General features: G+C 37.0%; 2 protein-coding genes across 2 annotated transcripts; one reads left to right on the top strand and one right to left on the bottom strand.

The window, feature by feature from the left end:
- The first annotated feature begins 243 nt into the window (after window positions 1-243).
- LOC146457112 (uncharacterized) lies at window positions 244-3,951 on the top strand. Its single transcript, XM_085092366.1, has 4 exons — window positions 244-294; window positions 1,122-1,326; window positions 1,649-1,767; window positions 3,036-3,951. The coding sequence occupies exons 1-4, from the start codon at window positions 271-273 to the stop codon at window positions 3,222-3,224; spliced, it is 537 nt and encodes a 178-aa protein (XP_084948492.1). The 5' UTR covers window positions 244-270; the 3' UTR covers window positions 3,225-3,951.
- Window positions 3,952-10,799: 6,848 nt separating this feature from the next.
- On the bottom strand, window positions 10,800-13,795 carry LOC146457111 (uncharacterized). The gene is made up of 4 exons (XM_085092391.1): window positions 13,772-13,795; window positions 12,797-12,992; window positions 12,356-12,474; window positions 10,800-10,988 (listed from the first exon to the last, which is right to left on the bottom strand). Exons 1-4 carry the CDS (start codon window positions 13,793-13,795, stop codon window positions 10,800-10,802), a joined length of 528 nt encoding a protein of 175 aa, XP_084948517.1.
- Window positions 13,796-15,756: the final 1,961 nt, after the last annotated feature.

The following is a 15,756-nucleotide window of genomic DNA, read 5'->3' as shown; positions in this document are numbered from 1 at the left end:
TCACCTCTTAAGAGGAAGTTGATCAGTATCATTGACTGAATTACGCTGAAGTGCCCCTCTACGCAGAGGAAACCAAACAAATTGGGAGGAAGAAATAAACAATAGTAATTCTAGAACTGGAGACACGTACCGCGGAATTTTATTGCGGCGGAAATGATAAAGATTACACAGCTGAGAAAAATAGCCTCAGACTGAAATATATAAGGAGCGAATTATAGTGCTTTAAATTAGTTGTTTTGAAACACTGAGTAACAGAAGGCAGAGGATAACATGGAGTCAAAATTCCTTTTGCTGGTAAGTAAAAACATGTGGGGTTTACACTTTGTCGTTTAAGTTTACCGAAGATACGGTCGTTAATTATAAGAAACGAAATTCAAGCAACCAGGCATTTTAGTTTCAAACTGTGTGTCTTTTTGTAGACAGAATACAAAAACAAAATCCACGCACCAACTAGCATTTTCTAAAAAACAACCACAGCTAGTTATTCGAGGAATAAAATTCCGTTTAATAAACTTTCTGCAACTCTGCATTTTCAATTGAAGCATCCGACCAAATTAATCTGCATTTTTTAACACAAATATGATGTGAAAACACAGAAAACAACATTTTAGGTATTTTGCTTAAATGTTCCCTTTGGGAGCCTATGCTCTATTTGACTAAATTAAAAATGTAAAATTGAATTTTTTTGTGTGATAGCACGTAAACGAAATATTAATGTTTGTTAATTATTCCAAATATGTGAGAGTACAAAAATTTCTCCACATTTCTTTAAACTATGAATAAAAACGAGCTAACATTGATTGTTTCTTTAAAAAAAAATACATCCAGAAGGGCACGTTTAAAATATCCAACCGAGTGAAGTTTTTTTTTATTTAGGTCATTTGCTAAAATAGTTCGCATTTGGATATACTGAACTAAAAGTGATATTCCACTTTCTGTTAATGTGCTATAGCTATACCTCGAACAAATAAAATTGCAATTTAAAAATCAGTTTTCAAACATCTTTCCACAGAAATGGCCTTCTTTTCCTAGTGCAGACCAATAACTTTACTTTATTTCAGTAACCAACTACGAATTTCGTTGTAAAAATTAAAAAAAAAAAAAATGTTTCTTTCTTTCAGATTGTGGTAGCGTTCCTAAAGGGTTATCTGGAGGTCCAGTCCAAAACATTTACGCTTAGTTCTCATTTCAAAGAAAAATCCCATTCTGAGATGAAGCAGTGTTATGGCAATTTAATCAGGATTTCGGGTCTTTCGCATTGTAACAACTCTACTGGACGATGTGAAGCAATGTGTAACGGAGATGATAGCAGTGACAACCGGACAAGTAAGTTAAGATAAAAGATGAACTAGAATGACAAATTTTGAGAGTTATAAAAACTTCATAAAGTAGAGAAACGATTAACGAACGAAATAACCGATAAATGTAAAATTTCATGTCAGAAGAAAGAAAGCTGGGAGCTGAGTCAATTGAACTAAGTTCACGTGACGTACAAAAATCCTTCTTACCGCTAGTATTTGATGTGTAGAATGTTCGCAGTCTAATAAATGTGATGATATATTTGATTGATGTCTGAGTTCTCCCAATTTTGTACTCGCAATTCAATATGAAAGCTAAAGGCCTGTGTTGCATTATTTTATTGATCAAGGATTTCAGATTGTCAAGGCTAGAAGTAGCAAGAAAAAATGTGTTCAATACAAGACAATTAACGGAACGTATGGTTTAAAGGTCATCAGAGGGGCGAATCCCGTTAAACTGGTTTTCCAGGTGAGTGGCAAAAGGCACTAAAATAAATTTGAATATAATTTTGAATATGATGTGAATGAAGAGACGGTCATTACCGTTTACTGACATTTGTATGCTTATCTGTTGTTTGTAGAACGAAAGGGCATCACGCATACTGTCGTCGAGGAACACAAATCCCCCTGCTCAATCCCCCCACAAGCATTACATAATTGACTATTTCTAAAGGTGTTTAATATTATCAGCACTGCCGATTACCGTTTTGGAAACTACACCAATACCAACTTAACAACAGAATTTTTTTTTCCGTGAGCGTCTTTTCTAGGTGTAACCTTTAATAAACACTTACGGAACTTGCTAAAATTTCCAAGATAGACGGCTTTTCTAATTCTAAAGGTCAGAATACGTTTTATCCAAAATGTCTCCCCTCTCAATATACTAGGTACAGGTTTACCCTTATCTCCACTGTAATAATTTAGTCTGGGTCATTACTTACGTATCTGGTTCACGTAGGCTAATTTTCTTCCCAAAGCGAAGATCGTTAAGATGGAGTTAGAAATTTTAAAGCTCACCGAGATCAATTCACTATTAAACGATATTTTCGTTTCACGCACTGTCACCACTTACTTCATCCAACTTTGAATTTTTTATTATTATTATTATTATTATTATTATTTTTTTTGTACTTTCGTTTTGTTCTTGAATTCCTATTGAGCAGGTGTCATCAGCTCGCGTTGCTTCATCCTCTCTTGGTTCTTAGCATGTGCTTGTAATTTTGGTCTTTATGTTTGTCAGTCAAATATAACCCATATGCACTGTAAATCTAGCGTCTTTACTATAACATGCAAAATAAACTAATATGAATATATAAAACATATATTTAAGCTGCGGGTGAACGATAAAATAGATGAACGATACCCGCTGTTATATATTCGATTCAGCCTGAACTTTTTTCCAGGCTTTCTTTTCGCAACTGCTTAAATTGCGTAAATAACTGCGAGGATCATTTTTTTTTTTTCTTAAGAAATTAAACTCTATTGTTTCGTATTGAGCCAGGGAAAGCCAGGACCTCATCTGAAGCACTTCGTTCTCAGTTCAGACTTCGCCGTAACTAAACTAATCATGTAAATGTATCGTTACGAGAGTGTGTAGATGTGTAATGTATCTTCTTCTTTTTCTTCTTCTTCTTCTTTGGTTTCCCTTTTCTTCTCCTTTGACCGACCTAACGGGATATTTCTAAATTTCATTTCGCAATTTGCATAACGTAATGGATTTTTTTCTTGAATTTACAGACACAGAGGAACTGTAGTGAAGATAATAGTGACTTCCTGTTCACCGATAATTTTGACGGAAGATTGTACTCGTATAAACACAATGAGACTGAAAAGTATCTTGCTTGCTTTTGTAATGGAACAGATAGCTTAAGTCTATCTCCAAATAAGGATAACACTTGCAAATTTAAACGAACGAAATATCAGTAACAGGCTTTAATAAAAATATTGCAGAATTCTGTGCAGTATGGACCCATGTAGGCTTTGGAACGAGCATACAACCTGATTGTTAATTGCTTTTGTTTAAGCTGCCATCTTTAATTGAAATCTTGGATGAGGTGTTAATTATTGGACGACTTAAAACAGAAACAGCTCGATAAGAGACGAATGAGTGGTTAGATTGAATTTTCTGCAATCCTACTCCATTATCAAAATCGAAGATGGCACCTTGATTACACATGAAATAGTTCAGGGCATGCTCTCAAAAATCCGCCAAAATAATTTGACGCCACCATAATTTTATGCAAATAATGCTTGCTGACGAAGTTTAAATAACACTTTCAAATTTTTAGAGCTGTTGTCGATTAAGCGTCAACTAAAAACAAATCTTTTTTGCTTTGGTTTCGCTTTATTACTGCAGTCTGTGTGTAGGGTTAGCTATTAAACTCGCGTCACTTGTCTTCAACCAACGAGAATAAGACCAGAAACAGCCATGACTCGCTCGCACGAGTGTCTTGAACTTTACACGTGTCATATGTATTTACTTTGAATTGTAATTCGTCCATTGTCCTTTTTCCCTCTGTTCTGATTGGTCAGAGTAATAAATTCTGTTGTTTTACGACACTCAATTGACATCAACTCTAATGTTAGAAATAAATTAAAGTTACCCGAATGATCATTTTGGAAAACTCTTTATTTTTTTCCTTCTAATTTTAAGTGATAGTGCCAGTATTTGTTTATTATTCAATAAAGATGTTGTTTCAGTGGGGTATTACTGTATTATTAATTGGAAAACAACATAAAGAAAAGATGGGGTAAGATGCAGACAGGTTTCAGTCGAAGCCCTTCGCCAAGGTATCCTTTCTTCCTAGAGTTCAATTTAGGGTATAATATTTAAAGTAATACTTTTCCCACATAATCATAATGCACTTATCATTGGCTTTCCCGGGGGTTGACCCCCGGGACAGCCCCAGGAAACCCCCGTGAACATGCGGGGAATTGTATATTTTTGACAATATTTTGGGCCCGCGGGGTGGGGACTTTGTTTGGTTTTGGAAACAAACTCTTCAGACCCCAGGGATGCACCCCCGGGATTTGTTCATCATCGGTCAGCAGTACATGGCATGTTAAAATGGGGTTGACAGAGCTGCGCGACTCCCACTGTGTGTCCGTTGTGTTGATAAAAAGCCTTTTCAGTTTTGCTTTTACAAGTATGTCTTTTAGCGATTTTCCTTTTGTGTAAGAGATTCTTCCCTAGATCAAAATGTGATGCGACCGCTCTTCTTCGTGGTGAACGTGTTTGTCTTGATCTTGAGGGGGAATTCTCGAATATACTGAATGGAGGGTTTCTTACTGATCATTCTAATCCATAAGCGCATAAGGATTAGTTTTTGATATGCCATTGTGTATGCTAGCTCTGTGGCATTTGTTAGGGCTTATCGGCTTGGATTGACTTCAAGATTTCAGGTAGCACTGAATAAATGTTAACTGGGAAGATACAGGATCCGTGGATTTCTTAACTCGTGAATTTATGCTTATGCTATTGTATCTCGCTGCGGGAAGATTGCTAGCCTCCCACGCAGACGTCCTCAGGATTTCCTTCCCCACGAACGGAAGGAAACGCGTGGGGAAGGAAACGCGTGACGAACCGCTAAGGACGTCTGCGTGGGAGGCTAGAAGATTGCAGGAAGTTTGTAATCACAGATATGAATGTCTAACAGATCCTCGTCTTTACAAAGCTCGCTTTCGAGAGCTATAGTGCTATAGCTTGTTGCGCTGTTTTTTAGTTCTCTGAGTTGCTTTTTATCTGAAAAAGAGCTATTGCGTTCTTAGAGCTGACATGTACCTCCATTATTTTGTGGCTTAGCTTGCATCCGCAGCAGATATTTAAAGCTAAGACAGGCAACTGTCTTGTGAGTCTCTAGGATGCTAGCGAAAAAATAAAGGTATTCTGTCTCCTAAGCCCCTGGGGGGGGGGGGGGGGATTTGGCGAGACTTTTATGCCCTATTCCCCGGGGGATTTAGAAAATTTTTGTTTGATCGTTAAAACAAATCCCCGGAGGTGAACCCCCGGGAAAGCCAATGATAAGTGCATAAATCGCGAAAAAAATACCTTTGTATCAGAAGGGGCCTTTCCTAGTAAGAAGCCCGAGTATCTCGAACCATGCAGAACGCAGAACGCATGCGCAGTGAAAAAAGGAGGCTCCATCCTTAAACAATGGCTACGGTCATCATGACTCACAGTTGATTTCAAGAACGGTGTTAGTCATAGCAGTTTGAAATCATAGCTCAAATTAAACATTTGTCTAACGATTCTAAAGCTTAGGTGTTGATCCCTATATTTCGACCGCTATGCTGCTGGTCTTCATTAAGGCCGATTTAGACGGTACAACGTCATGCAAAAAGTCTTTGTCGTTGTAGTTTGTAATTTGTCATACGTGTAATTTGTTAAAGATGTGTTACTTTCAATAACTATTGAAAAAAGGAAAAAAAAAAAGTCATGCAAAAAGTCGCACATACACACAACTTTCGTCATTCAACGTTGCCTATACCTAGATTGTCGTAGCATTTAAAAACATGTTTTAAAATCCTACGAGATTTTTTTGTGACGTATACAACAGTCGTAAGCGAGATACAGGTTTGATTTACAAGAAACAATTCGTCTCGTGGGCCTGTCGAGGAAGATTAGCGAACACACTTTTGAAAAGCACAATACAAGGTGCACGAATTTGGCTTCCCAACATTGATGGATTTTTTATGTCTTTGGGTAGGCTACTGGAAAGTGCAGAAGGGCAAAGGAACACTGCATCCTACGACTCGGTTGAATTTTTTAGTCGCCGTTTACTTGAAAGCGATGAACTTGACGTGCACGTGAGGGAAATTCTTGAAGTGACACCAAGCGTTGGTCAACGTCCGATTGAAGGGAGCTTGAGGCAAAGGGGCTTAGAAATCCATTGCCATCCTATTTAGAAATCTATTCGAAGAGCGGATCCGGATGTTAGCACTTTAAGAGCAGCACAGCAGATATATCAGCGTACAGTGTGCCATGCCCCAATGCGTTATGGTAAAAAAGAAAAAAAAAAGAATTCGTTGAAGCGCTATTTATCTAACACCACCTCCTTTTTATCGAGTCTCTGTTTAAAGGGGTCACCTTTTGTAACCCCACCCCCTCTTTTCAAAACAGTCAGGCAAGGATACCATTGGGTCGTGCAAGAGCTATGGTAGGAAGGTGAGAATATAATTTTCATGCATGAGCATATAAAATGCCAATTCAATTCTGACATATCCCATGATTTGAAATACCTCTCCCAATACTATTTAGACCCTTCACTTCTCACCCTCACCTAGTTTCCCAGCCCTCACCTTCCCTATATTATTCTGCCTGTTCTTTGTGGTCAACAATACTGGTAGTGATCGATTAGTCGAGATATGCGATTTTGGGTGGTATTTCCGCTCTGGAGTTTCATAAATAGTTTCCTGCAGATGTTTGGTCGCCGTGATTCTAGTTCGCTTGCTGCATGAATCTAGTATGAACATAAAAAAATCAATTTGAAACGCTGTCTTTCTCTCAAGAAGCCGATCCTGTTGAAGAAAGCTAGACTTGGGCGCTAAAAGACCGGGTTTTGGGCGAGATTTTAGATGCGTTGGCGCGGTTAATCATTGCTAAATTCTGACACATTTTGTAAGAAGTTCACAGGTCATGTTTCATTTCATGCAGATGTTTTTAATTAGTGTCATGTCTAATTCCAAAGAAAAGCCTCTTCCGTTTTTCTCTCCCATACTATTCTTTGACCTTGCTTAAAATCTTGTGATAAACCCTAATTGAAGTCTTGTTAATGAATAGCATATTCCTTCAGCCTAGAAGGTCTCAAAATGTGCCCAATTTCTGGGGGCTACGTTTTCAAAAATCCAGGTATATATAAAAATTTACAGTCTTACCATAATATGGGAAACTACTGTAAATATTATTATTTACATGGTCCTTTTTTGCAGTGATTATTTGAGGAACATGTAAATATACTGTAAAATATATTACACATGTTTACAGAATCTTCTTTGTAAATAAGCTGTAAATATTGCTTACAACATCGTATAAATAACATGTAAAAAAAAAGCGTTTTAAATCGCTGAAAAGTAGTACTTGCATGACGCTGTAAAAAGCGTGTAAATCAATTAATTAATTAATTTGACCCTGTAAATCGAAAAAGGGGAATTGAACTGACTCTGTAAAAAGCCTGTAAATCGAAAAAGGGGGGTTTTGCCTAGTCGCTGTAAAAAAACTGTAAATCTAAAAAGGGGGCACTACTTTGACTTCTAAAAAACCCTCTTAATCGTATATGGGTGCCTGGCATACCATTTAAATAGAATTTTCCGTGGATTTCTTTGGACAAATGGAACTACACTAATGGAACCGTGCGCGCGATCCATTTTGGTTCAGAAGCAAATGGAACGGTAATTTCCGGAAACTCTTGAATTGTGTAGGGACCACTTGTACAAACAGCAGAAAAGTGTAGCCGGATCTTTGTGTAGTTCAGGATCAGCAATGTTGAATAAAAGGTAAAATTAAATGCAAGGCTGATCGACAGCTAAAATAATTTTAATTTCCGGAAAGTTCATCGCGAAAAAAGACCGGTTCATTGAAGTGGAAAAAAGTCGTTCCTCTTGACACCTGGAAATTTCGGAAATTCAAACCGAAATTTTGGTATCATTAATTGCATCCGAAGTTTCTGGTGCCAGTGGGCCGGGTCTGGGTATCAACAAAACATGGCCGTTTTACCGTGAGGAGCCTGGAACTGGTAAGTGTGGACAAATTCCCGAAGTGTTCTGGTGAAAGCGCAATCTTGTACCCAGAGTCTTCAGGTCTTTTGAGCGGGGCCACGCGACTAACCGCTGGCCAAAGAGCCTGAGGACTCTGGGTACGAGATTGGTAAAAGCAGTAAATTATGAGGCTTTTTTGCGACAAAATATCGAACATGGGTACACCAATGTTTTGTTCACTGATTACGTTATTGCTATGCGTTATAATACAAGTTGTAAAATAAAATAAATCAATTTCGTCCGGGATACATCGACATCGCTTTCCTGAATCATGCAACTAAAACATGTTCGATAAAACTAAAAGATGAGGACGCGGAAACAAAGGTGACCGGAAGTCAGCTAAGAGAAGAGGCCCTGGGAACTAACACTTTGAATATGGCGGATATAGAGGAAGATTAGCAAGCACACTTTTGAAAAGCACAATACAAGGTGCACGAATTTGGCGTCCCAATATTGATGGATTTTTTACGTCCTTGGGTAGGCTACTTGAAAGTGGAGAAGGGCAAAGGAACAGTGCATCCTACGACTCGGCTGAATTTTTTAGTCGCCGTTTACGAAAAACGAAAGAACTCTTGTCACTTTGACTTTAAGAATAGCATAAGCCTTCCAAAATGAAGTTGGGGTGATCTCAGATCTAAACGAACTTAGTTTTTATTATGAATGAACTTTTAAGGGACTTTGAGAGAATTGTCGAGAACTCGGAACGTTTAATGTCTACTGCACCATCGTCCCAAAATGATCATCTTTCAGCTGTGGCGGGAAACGGTTTAGTTGGCAGACCAAGACTGCAGATCACATATCAGATCACATATCGCTACATATCATTCTATAACAAAATTATTGATCGTGATTGGTTTTCCGCGCACCTATTTGCCACATAATCGGCGCACAATCACGTGGGTGTCCAATTACAGGTGTCAAATTTGAACTTATTGTAATTGAATACCTGTAACAATATTATTAATAATATTATTAATAATAATAATAACAACAGCAAGAGGCATTTGTTGACCTACCCTGGGTGCCAGAGGGTTTTTCCCCTGCTAAAGCCACTATCAGTATTGTTAACCACAAAGAACAGGCAGAATAATATAGGGAAGGTGAGGACTGGGAAGCTGGGTGAGGGTGAGAACTGAAGGGTCTAAATAGTATTGAGAGAGGTATTTCAAATCATGGGATATGTCAGAATTGAATTGGCATTTTATATGCTCATCCATGAAAATTATATTCTCACCTCCCTACCATAGCTCTTCCTCGACAGGCCCACGAGACGAATTGTTTCTTGTAAATCAAACCTGTATCTCGCTTACGACTGTCGTATACGTCACAAAAATCTCGTAGGATTTTAAAACATGTTTTATAAATGCTACGACAATCTAGGCAACGTTGAATGACGAAAGTTGTGTGTATGTGCGACTTTTTGTATGACTTTTTTTTTTCCTTTTTTCAATATTTATTGAAAGTAACACGTCTTTAACAAATTACACGTATAACAAATTACCAACTACAACGACAAAGACTTTTTGCATGACGTTGTACCGTCTAAATCGGCCTTAGTGAAGACCAGCAGCATAGCGGTCTAAACGTGGGGATCAACACCTAAGCTTTAGAATCGTTAGACAAGTGTTTAATTTGAGCTATGATTTCAAACCGCTATGACTAGCACCGTTCTTGAAATCAACTGTGAGTCATGATAACCGTAGCCATTGTTTAAGGATGGAGCCTCCTTTTGTCACTGCGCATGCGTTCTGCGTTCTGTATGGTTCGAGATACTCGGGCTTCTTACTAGGAAAGGCCCTTTCTAATACAAAGGTATTTTTTCGCGATTTATGATTATGCGGGAAAAGTATTACCTTAAATATTATACCCTGAATTGAACTCTAGGAAGAAAGTATACCTTGGCGAAGGGCTTCGACTGAAACCTGTCTGCATCTTACCCCATCTTTTCTTTATGTTGTTTTCCAATTAATAATACAGCAATACCTCACTGAAACAACAGCTTTATTAAATAATAAACAAATACTGGCACTATCACTTAAAATTAGAAGGAAAAAATAAAGAGTTCTCCAAAATGATCATTCGGGTAACTTTAATTTATTTCTAACATCAGAGTTGATGTCAATTGAGTGTCGTAAAACAACAGAATTTATTACTCTGACCAATCAGAACAGAGGGAAACATGACAACTGACGAATTACAACTCAAAGTAAATACATATGACACGTGTAAAGTTCAGGAAACTCGTGCGAGCGAGTCATGGCTGTTTCTGGTCTTATTCTCATTGGTTGAAGACAAGTGACTCGAGTTTAATAGCTAACCTGCAGTAATAAAGCGAAACCAAAGCAAAAAAGATTTGTTTTTAGTTGACGCTTAATCGACAACAGCTCTAAAAGTTTGAAAGTGTTATTTAAACTTCGTCAGCAAGCATTATTTGCATAAAATTTTGGTGGCGTCAAATTATTTTGGCGGATTTTTGAGAGCATGCCCTGAACTATTTCATGTGTAATCAAGGTGCCATCTTCAATTTTGATAATGGAGTAAGATTGCAGAAAATCCAATCTAAACACTCATTCGTCTCTTATCGAGCTGTTTCTGTTTTAAGTCGTCCAATAATTAACACCTCATCCAAGATTTCAATTAAAGATGGCAGCTTAAACAAAAGCAATTAACAATCAGGTTGTATGCTCGTTCCAAAGCCTACATGGGTCCATACTGCACAGAATTCTGCAATATTTTTATTAAGGCCTGTTACTGATATTTATTGCGTTTAAATTTGCAGGTGTTATCCTTATTTGGAGATAGACTTAAGCTATCTGTTCCATTACAAAAGCAAGCAAGATACTTTTCAGTCTCATTGTGTTTATACGCGTAGAATCTTCCGTAATTATTCTCGGTGAACAGGAAGTCACTATTATCTTCACTACAGTTCCTCTGTGTCTGTAAATTCAAGAAAAAATCCATTACGTTATGCAAATTGCGAAATGAAATCTACAGACATCCCGTTAGGTCGGTCAAAGGAGAAGAAAAGGGAAACCAAAGAAGAAGAAGAAAAAGAAAAAGAAGAAGATATATTAACACATCTACACACTCTCGTAACGATACATTTACATGATTATTTTAGTTACGGCGAAGTCTGAACTGAGAACGAAGGGCTTTAGATGAGGTCCTGGCTTTCCCTGGCTCGATACGAAACAATACAGTTTAGTTTCTTTAAAAAAATAGAATGATCCTCGCAGTTATTTACGCAATTTAAGCAGTTGCGAAAAGAAAGCCTGGAAAAAAGTTCAGGCTGAATCAAATATATAACTACGAGTATCCTTCTTCTATTTTATCGTTCATCCGCAGCTCAAATATATTTTTCATATATGCATATTAGTTTAGTTTGCATGTTATAGTAAAGAAGCTAGATTTACAGTGTATATGGGTTATATTTAACTGACAAACATAAAGACCAAAATTACAAGCAAATGCTAAGAACGAAGAGAGGATGAAGCAACGCGAGCTGATGACACCTGCTCAATAGGAATTCAAGAACAAAACGAAAGTACAAAAAAAAATAATAAAATAATAATAATAATAATAATAATAATAATAATAATAATAATATAATAATAGTAATAATAATAATAATAATAATAATAATAATAATAATAACAATAATAATAATAATGATAATAATAATAATAAAAAAGATTTAAAGTTGGATGAAGTAAGTGGTGACAGTGCGAGAAACGAAAATATCGTTTTATAGTGAATTGATCTCGGTGAGCTTTAAAATTTCTAACTCCGTCTTAACGATCTTCGCTTTGGGAAGAGAATTAGCCTTCGTGAACCAGATACGTAAGTAATGACCCAGACTAAATTATTACAGTGGAGATAAGGGTAAACCTGTGACTAGTATATTGAGAGGGGAGACATTTTGGATAAAACGTATTCTGACCTATAGAATTAGAAAAGCCGTCTATCTTGGAAATTTTAGCAAGTTCCATAAGTGTTTATTAAAGGTTACACCTAAAAAAGACGCTCACGGAAAAAAATAGGTTCTGTTGTTAAGTTGGTATTGGTCTAGTTTTCAAAACGGCAATCGGCAATGTTGATAATATTAAACACCTTTAGAAATAGTCAGTTATGAAATGCTTGTGTGGGGATTGAGAAGGGGGATTTGTGTTCCTCGACGACAGTGTGCGTGATGCCCTTTCGTCCTACAAACAACAAATAAGCATACAACTGTCAGTAGACGGTAATGACCGTCTGTTTATTCACATTATATTTAAAATTTACCCTTTAAGGCTTTTGCCACTCACCTGGAAAACCAGTTTAACGGGATTCGCCCCTCTGATGACCTTTAAACCATACGTCTCGTTATTCGTCCTGTATTGAATACATTTTTTCTTGCTACTTCCAGCCTTGACAATCTTAAATCCTTGATCGATAAAATAATGCCACACAGGCCTTTAGCTTTCATATTCAATTGCGAGTACAAAATTGGGAGAACTCAGACATCAATCAAATATATCATCACATTTATTAGACTGCGAACATTCCACACATCAAATACTAGCAGTAAGAAGGATTTTTGTACGTCACGTGAACTTAGTTCAATTGACTTAGCTCCCAGCTTTCTTTCTTCTGACATGAAATTTTACATTCATCGGTTACTTCGTTCGTTGATCGTTTCTCTACTTTTTGAAGTTTTTATAACTCTCAAAATTTGCCATCCTAGTTCTTCTTTTATCTTAACTTACTTGTCCGGGCGTCAGCGCTATTATCTCCGTTACACATTGCTTCACATTGTCCAGTGGAGCTGTTACAATGCGACGGATCCGAAATCCTGATTAAATGGCCATAACACGGACTCGTGTCAGAATGCCTTTCTGCTCTGAAATGGGAACTAAGCGTGGATGGTTTGGACTGGACTTCCATTAGAAACGCTACCACAATCTGAAAGAAAGAAACATTTTTTTTTAATTTTTACAACGAAATTCGTAGTTGGTAATTAAAATAAAGTAAAGTTATTGGTCTGCACTAGGAAAAGAAGGCCATTTCTGCGGAGAAAGATGTTTGAAAACTGATTTTTAAATTGCAATTTTATTTGTTCGAGGTATAGCTATAGCACATTAACAGAAAGTGGAATATCACTTTTAGTTCCGTATATCCAAATGCGAAATACTTTAGCATATGTCCTAACTAAAAAAACTTCACTCTGTTGGATATTTCAAACGTGCCCTTCTGGATATATTTTTTTTAAAGAAACAATCAATGTTAGCTCGTTTTTATTCATAGTTTAAAGAAATGTGGAGAAATTTTTGTACTTTCACATATTTGGAGTATTTAACAAACATTAATATTTCGTTTACATGCTATCACACAAAAGTTTCAATTCTTACATTTTTAATTTAGTCAAATAGACATAGGCTCCCAAAGGGAACATTTAAGCAAAATACCTAACATATTGTTTTCTATGTTTTCACATCATATTTGTGTTAAAAAAAAAAAATAAAATGAAGATTAACTTGGTCGGATGCTTCAATTGAAAATGCAGAGTTGCAGAAAGTTTATTAAACGGAATTTTATTCCTCGAATTACAAGCTGTGGTTGTTTTTTAGAAAATGCTAGTTGGTGCGTGGATTTTGTTTTCGTATTCTGTCGACAAAAATACACACAGTTCTAAACTAAAATGCCTGGTTGACTGAATTTCCTTTCTACATGTTTTTACTTACCAGCAAAAGGAATTTTGACTCCATGTTATCCTCTGCCTTCTGTTACTCAGTGTTTCAAAACAACTAATTTAAAGCACTATAATTCGCTCCTTATATATTTCAGTCTGAGGCTATTTTTCTCAGCTGTGTAATCTTTATCATTTCCGCCGCAATAAAATTCCAGTACGTGTCTTCAGTTCTAGAAATTACTATTGTTTATTTCTTCCTCCCACTTTGTTTGGTTTCCTCTGCGTAGAGGGGTACTTCAGCGTAATTCAGTCAATGATACTGATCAACTTCCTCTTAAGAGGTGATTTGATATAAGCAGTAAGAATCTTTAGCAGTTGCTTTCTAGCTTGATCATATTGTACGGAATCAGAGTAAAATTTGTAAAATTGTATTTGATGTAAAATAATGTTTTGTTAGTAAAAATATAAAAAGAGTGTTCACTAAAAGACAGCGTTTTATTCTGCAGTAGTGTGGACATAAGTAGTGTGGACATTGTAAGTATTTTTAATTTTATAAGTATGGTAAGTATTGTTATCAATGTAGATATAGTTATTGTGGTTAGTACTCTGTGTGTTGTAAATAACAGTAGTAGTGCTCAGTATTGTAAATCTCACGTTCCTCTTTTGAACCTTGGATCCTTACTACAACAGATCACCATCGTATGATTATCACGAGACTCTCAGGACAATAACCTTTTCGCAATATCACGAGGCTTTTGGCCAAATGTTCACTCACAGTAAGAATACTTAGCCTCGCTTTCATAGTTAGGCAAAGACCTTTTATAAGAGGGCATATCCATTAGTTCGCCCTCTCAGTCTGCAAGCCTTAAACTTCAGATTTCAAGAAAATCAAGCAATCAACCCACCTCCATCCCCGTCTTCCCCCGTGTAATTATTGTATTTAATTTGTAGTTTGCCTTTTTTTTCTGGCCCCCACCTTTGCTAGAGCTTTTAATACCTTATTGTTACCTCACCGTTTGTCAGATATTAGTTTAAGTTTTGTACTTTTCAATTAAAAGCGGCCATTAACGATGGCCAAATGTTTATCCCAAAACAAAGTAAGTTTGTGTTATGTTTTAAGGTTTTACTAAAGCGCTCTAGCAAACAAGCTTGGCTGTTGGCAATCAAAATTGATCTCTTTAAATGTTGCTTGCAACCGCAGAGAGAAGACACAAATAAGATTAAATTATGCCATATAACAATATCAAATACCGTACGTCCTAGAATAAGCGTCCATAGAGTTTTCGTCCCCTTAAAAGGCACAGCATATCGGATCTGTTAAGACCTACGGCCCCCCCAAAAAGAGTAGACGTGAAAGCTGCAAAGGACCGCGAACGATAATGCTGCTAGTTGACGTAGGATCTACAAGATACCTAATCAATTTACAATTTATTTTTGGCTGATTAGGTCTATTGTAGATCCTACGTCAACTAGCAGCATTATCGTTCGCGGTCCTTTGCAGTTTTCACGTCTACTTGATTTTTTGGGGCCGTAGGTCTTAACAGATCCGATATGCTATGCCTTTTAAGCATCGTTTTGTCCATGCGTTTCAATGTTAAGATGGTTTTATCCATCTACATTCAGTTGACTTTGCGAGACAGGAATTCGATGCTTTGCCTGCTTTCTCCCTGAGGCACGTGATGTGGCAACGCGTGATTCGGGGAGCGGGCAGGTTCAAAGTACGAAACTTGATAGAGCATGGGTTTTGTTGCATTTTATTTGTGCTGGCTCTGTTGCTGGTTTCATATGGAACTGCTACACCGTGCTGAAGAGTTCCAATAAGAACGAAACTGCTGTCCACGGTTGCAGCCCTGTTTTGTCGGTTTCTGTCGCGTTGTTGTCTCGCAAAGTCAACTCTTTCACGTAGTATCAGCCGTGCAGTTTGTGTTACTTAGAAAGAGCATTTCAATCACACAGGGTTACATTTCTCCACTAGCCTTTCAATTCTCTCTGGTCGTAATTAGAACATGTAAAGAACAAAACACAAAATCAAATAAC

Source organism: Pavona decussata, unplaced genomic scaffold, assembly GCF_977016875.1.
Source record: "Pavona decussata unplaced genomic scaffold, jaPavDecu1.1 SCAFFOLD_248, whole genome shotgun sequence".
NCBI lineage: Eukaryota > Metazoa > Cnidaria > Anthozoa > Scleractinia > Agariciidae > Pavona > Pavona decussata.
The sequence above is the reverse complement of the archived record's forward strand: the minus strand, read 5'-3'. Positions and strand labels throughout refer to the sequence as shown.

Excerpts from the sequence above, each read along its gene's own strand:
- LOC146457112 (XM_085092366.1), top strand. The coding sequence starts at position 271 with ATGGAGTCAAAATTCCTTTTGCTG. Across the intron at positions 295-1,121 it reads AGTCAAAATTCCTTTTGCTG|ATTGTGGTAGCGTTCCTAAA; the intron begins GTAAGTAAAAAC and ends TCTTTCTTTCAG. Across the intron at positions 1,327-1,648 it reads TAGCAGTGACAACCGGACAA|GATTTCAGATTGTCAAGGCT; the intron begins GTAAGTTAAGAT and ends TTATTGATCAAG.
- LOC146457111 (XM_085092391.1), bottom strand. The coding sequence starts at position 13,795 with ATGGAGTCAAAATTCCTTTTGCTG. Across the intron at positions 12,993-13,771 it reads AGTCAAAATTCCTTTTGCTG|ATTGTGGTAGCGTTTCTAAT; the intron begins GTAAGTAAAAAC and ends TCTTTCTTTCAG. Across the intron at positions 10,989-12,355 it reads CCGTTAAACTGGTTTTCCAG|ACACAGAGGAACTGTAGTGA; the intron begins GTGAGTGGCAAA and ends TTGAATTTACAG.